General features: G+C 31.0%; 1 protein-coding gene across 1 annotated transcript; it reads right to left on the reverse strand.

The window, feature by feature from the left end:
• Positions 1-35: 35 nt before the first annotated feature.
• Positions 36-5771, reverse strand: LOC101241942 (coadhesin-like; the record flags this gene model as incomplete). The annotated part of the gene is made up of 16 exons (XM_018816732.1): positions 5764-5771; positions 5361-5453; positions 4938-5048; positions 4569-4598; positions 4393-4506; positions 3866-3895; positions 3494-3604; positions 3141-3170; positions 2963-3073; positions 2374-2403; positions 1917-2030; positions 1826-1855; positions 1463-1570; positions 715-960; positions 496-586; positions 36-139 (listed from the first exon to the last, which is right to left on the reverse strand). Coding segments are annotated over exons 2-16 (1335 nt in total), but the record flags the coding sequence as incomplete, so codon positions are not given.
• Between the last annotated feature and the right edge of the window lie 22 nt (positions 5772-5793).

Raw genomic sequence — 5793 nt, forward strand, 5'->3', positions numbered from 1 at the left:
TGATTAAAATTAAAGTTCCACTGTATTTATCACACCAAAGACAAGCCGGGAGGTTCATTTACCGATGGAATTCCTTCTTCCACAGTGGCTGGACTCTTTTTATTTCCAAACAGTCGGACCATTGGTACTTTATTTGAACCTGGGATAATTAAAAATGTTTGTATTAAAAAGTATTCTTTTGTAAAAAAATAAATATTAAAATAGATTACAATGACTCAACAATACAAGAGTTTGGTTTATTCATTGTTTAACGCTTATTAGTTCAACATAATCCAAACAATTTGTTTTTGTAGTGCCAACATTTTAAAATATTTTGGAAAAAATTATTCTCTGGATTTGGCATTTCTCCACAAGTCTCCACTTTTCTGTTACAATCAACACAGAAAAAATACTTCTATAATATTATTATATCTACATACTTTGCTATTTTAAGAAAGGGGTTATTTGGTAGTATAAATGGTTTAAGTTTGAAAATACTAATCATCACATGAATACCTTCCTGTTGATCCTCATCACTTCCACCACAACATGCACAACAACCGCTTGTTCCACCAGACTTTACTTTTAGCCTTGTTTGTCCTCGCCACTATAAATAATCAAATTTATTTAGATAGAGACGTTTATAACATAAATTAACATTTAGCAATAATAAATTTATACACCAACAACATGTAAGCCATTGCAGAGACCTGCCAGATGTTTGAATGTTCTTACCAATATCATGCCCAATGTTGCAGCTTGAATTGCGTAAATAGTAAAAGCAGTTGAGGCCGTCACTGCACGAGCTTTCACTGGAGCACCTGCAGCTGCACCGCATAAGTTTGAAACACACATGTACACGATGGCTGAGATAAGAACACCACCAGCTATTGCACAGATTGCTATAAGAAGAGGTAAGTTGCTAAAACCTGCAGTCACTGTGATACATGATTCACTGTTGCATGTTGTTGTCCGATTTTCCTGGTTAAATATAGGTTTAGTTTAACAAAACAAAAAACTGTTGCATTTTTAAAATTTATAACTAGATAGAAAAAAACATATCAAAGATAAGGTAGAGTAAAGTTACCCAAATGGTAATATACATGAAGAATAATTATTTAGGGGTTTATTAATTGAAAAACATTTTTTTCTGAAACAGTTAGATTCAAATATACATATTCCACTAAATCTATTTTAATGTTGTGTTCGTGGCATGGCACCGTGTAAGCCCAACAGCCTCTTACCAACAGATTACGGGTTTAAGGCTTGGCACTGCCATTGTGGCCTTATGTGTCCTTGAGCAAACGATAATTACTAAAACCAAGTGGTCACTAATGTGTTGTTTATTGGCAGCCGTGAAAAAACACCGCTCCAAAGTTACATACATGGTAGAACATACATGTTATATCGACTTTTGTTTTTCCCACCAGGCGAAAATACAGCAAGTTACATTTATTTCATGAACAAAATACAAATAACAAACCGTGATGCTACAGTTGGTAATGGTGCATTGTCGTTGTTGCGGTTTGCTTCCACCGCCACAGGTTAACGAACACGACGAGGTGTCAATCCACGGACCAAATGTACACGACTACAAATTTTCAAAAAGACAAAAACATTTATATTATATTTATTGTTAATGTACGTTCGGCCCCCTAAAAATATTTCATTTTTAAAACCATAAAACCCAAGATTCTTTAATTATATTTTTCATCAAGAAATGTTATAAATCATTTAAAAATTTTGAAGTTATAGGCAGAGAAAATACAAACAAATATACAAGATACCCTTACAAGGGATGACAACTAAGATATGATGAAAAAAAAAATCAAAAATCTTAGCTTACCTGAACATTGCAGGTCACTGTTTGAGTTTGCTGAAAAAACAATGTTTTGTTAAAGATGATAATTTAAAACTATAAGAAAAATAGAACTCACAGTTGCATTCCCACAAGCCGATGGTAAAACACAATCTCGTTGTTGATTTTTTGTCCCATCACCACAAACAGCAGAACAACTTGAAACATCAAACCATGAACCAAATGTACAGTTCTAAACGAAATAAAATATTACGATTGGTTTAACAATTAATACAGAATTTCCATATACTAATATGTGTGTAACTTATTTAAACAAAGGTGTGTGAGGTCAACTTGATGAAATTAAACAATGCATGATCAAATAAAAAGAGTGTCGTGTCATGTAGTATTCTCGCAAGACAAAACAATAATAAAACATCAACATACATGGTTTGAAAAACCAAGTGATAACTATTATATAAGAAACTAAGAACAATACAATTATACAACAATTCTGAAACATATGGAAAGTTAACAGCAGATATTATCGAAAAAAGGAATGCTTTATGTATAAATATAAAAATTGAAATACTTACATGTGTGTTGCAACTTATGGTCTGATTGTTCTAAAAATAAAACAGAAAAAGCATTTGTGACTATACTGGTAAAATTGTTAGAATTTTGTGTTAATGTAGGATTCTCTAACTAGCAACTAAGGCCAATTAAAAAACAATTAATTGAATATTATTTTATTAATTAAAGTTATTTAAAATGGCATACCAACAAAAACCCAAATTTGTATATAGACAGAGATGCTTAAATATGTTCTAAAGAAACATCTATAAAAAACGAAAAAGCTTCTGAAAAAACACAAGATATAGAAATGCTCAAGTAAAAAACCATCTTGGCGTCAATGCACAGAATTTCCAAAAAGAAACTGCCCCCCCCCCAACTTTAAAGCATTTTTAGGTTTTAAACTACTTAATATTTTTTGGGCCTTGTAACAATGAATGCTTCTTTTTTATAAATATGTAAGAATGAATAACTTGTAGCCTTATCACTTTTTATTTTTTTTCAACTGAACGTCTAAATAGCCATGTTCGACACCTATGGTTCATTGCCTTTTTAGGATAAAGACAACACATACCATCCTATCTTATCATACAATCAACCTAACTAACTTACATTAGGTAAATGGCAACCAGGTGTTATACATTGTTGAGTTTGTACTTTGGTTCCCCCGCCACATGGATTTGTACATTGTGTAATATTACTCCATGCTCCAAACTGGCATGCCTTAACAAAGAAAAAGTGTTTGGATAAACAGGTTTTTAGTTACAAAAGATAAAATGTTGATACTTACAATATTATTGCAGCTCACGGTTTGGTTATTCTGTAGATAAAACAAATAATAACTTTCTTTTGAAAATTATTATATATATATATTAACCGTCTACTTAAATAATTAGAAAATTTAAAGTTTTAAAAATAAGTTTTCCGCATGAGTGGTTATGGAGTTACAAAGTATTTAAACAAACACATTAAATATTCAGCCTAATTAAAATCACGACTCTAAAAGTTTTAAAAACAGTTCTATAGGACTTGTTTTAACTACATTGACCTTTTCCCAGAATTTTAACTACATCAACAAATTTGTTTTTTTCATAAAGTATGTCCCCCGTTGATATGTAACGTAAAGGAAATGTAATAACTTACATTAGGTAAATGGCAACCAGGTGTTATACATTGTTGGGTTTGTACTTTGGTTCCCCCGCCACATGGATTTGTACATTGTGTAATATTACTCCATGCTCCAAACTGGCATGCCTTAACAAAGAAATGATGATAAAATGTTTAGTTAGATATCCCGTATAACATTTAACTATTCGTTTATTATTGCTTGCAATGAAAAAATAAATTTAAGATTGCAAATGTAGAAAAAAATAAAAAACATAATTATTTTGTTCCAACAACACATACAGGTTTTACTAAAGTAGAATCTGATGGCAAAAATAACAAAGATAAAAAGCGGTGTTATAATTTAAAGCAAGCAGCAAACATTTTGTTTTAAAGAAACAGTTAATCTACCTGAGTATTGCAGCTCACATTCTGAGTTTCCTGGAAGATAAAATAAGTTTTATCTTTCTAGCAAAGGAAAAAATAATGCAATACACAAATATGCTTTAAATACTAAATGTCTTTTAAAACTAAGAAAGCATAAATTTGAGTCATAAGATATGTAACAACAATTAATGTAGAAACTTGTGTATAATACTTGTAGAATAAATAGGTTTGTTACTTAATAATTATTATTATTATTTACCATAAATATAATAAAGCTATTTTTTATTTATATACAACATATACTGTATCGGCTGTTACCTTACTGCAAATATTCATTATTGCAAACAAACTTTTTTCATCTTGTATATTATGCTACAACTTTTTGAGTGTAAATTAACCGGATTAAAATGACTTGAACAAATCTACGCAAAGTCAGTAGGGTTTGACAAGGTTAATTTAGAAATACAGCTTTATTGAACCTATAATAAGCTAGGTAACAACAGTTGATATAATAACTGACATTTAAAAAATTAGTACATTTACGAACTTACTGTTGGGGTTGTACAACCAGATGGTGAGGTACAGTTGCGTTGTTGTTGTTTCGTACCACCACCACAAACAACAGAGCAACTTGAAATATCGAGCCATGCACCAAAGCCACAATTCTGATAGAAAAATAGATAAAATTAAGAATATGCAGATTTAAAGCAAATAAGTGAATACTCACATTATTATTGCAGGTCACTGTTCGATTAATCTGTGGATAAAACATAAAATATTACGTTCACTTTATTTTCATTGTATTTGTTTATCGTGTTTCTTTTAACTTTGGTATAAACTCCAGAAACCATGACAGCCCAAAGTTGGGGAGTTCTTATATTTTTTTATGTGGCCGACCCTTGACAACTTGTACAACAATGTTCCACAATCCAGATAAAAAGACATTTGAAATAACAAAAAAATTAATACGTACACCAAGAAATATGAACCTTTAAGAAAAAGAAATAATCATAGTGGTATGGTCCATTGTATTTTAAGTTTATAAATAAAAGGTTGGATTTTATCTCCGAATATAAGAGGAAATAAACTAACTTACATTAGGTAAATGGCAACCAGGTGTTATACATTGCTGAGTTTGTACTTTGGTTCCCCCGCCACATGGATTTGTACATTGTGTAATATTACTCCATGCTCCAAACTGACATGCCTTAACAAAGAAAAAGTGTTTGGATAAACAGGTTTTTATTTAAGGGAAATTATGAATGAATGAATAATACATAAAAAAAAACTACATTATGAAGCTAGTTAAGTAAATGAATGTCACTTATTCATCTGCTCATGAAATAGAATTATGTCAATTTTCTGAAAAAAACATTAATAATTGTTTGCTTTTTTATGATATTAAATCGTTTAAACAATAAAATTTGGTTAATCCTTTTCAATATCTTTTTTTAAACATTATGTTACTAATTAATTTGAAGTTTATTAGTACAAGTTAATATTTAATAATAACACTTACTGCAGTACTACAATTACGAAGTTCCGACACAGTGCTTCCATTTACGCATGCACTCGATACAGCACCTATAAACATGCACGTCTTCGTGTAGGTCTGTGGTATAATTGAATGTAACTTGCTTCATCCTCGTGTGGCCAGAAACGACAGTCGTTAAACACAGATGTTCTGTTTCATACACCTCGTACCAGCTTATAAGTTACCATGGTTTGTTACTTTGTGGGTGGTTTTTTATGTTCGGCTTTGGACAACCCATTAGTGATCGGTTGAAGCAATTGCCATTAAGTGTTTTGACGTATAGACAATTATTCCTTCATCTTTATTGTATCGACCCAGACAGTGGTCAGTAAGTAAAACTTATTAGCGAGGTTTTTAACTTACAAAGCATAAATAAAGTGTTTATTACCTGGTAACCCTTGATGACTACTGCAGTCGA

This window comes from Ciona intestinalis, unplaced genomic scaffold (genome assembly GCF_000224145.3).
Source record: "Ciona intestinalis unplaced genomic scaffold, KH HT000611.1, whole genome shotgun sequence".
Classification (NCBI taxonomy): domain Eukaryota; kingdom Metazoa; phylum Chordata; class Ascidiacea; order Phlebobranchia; family Cionidae; genus Ciona; species Ciona intestinalis.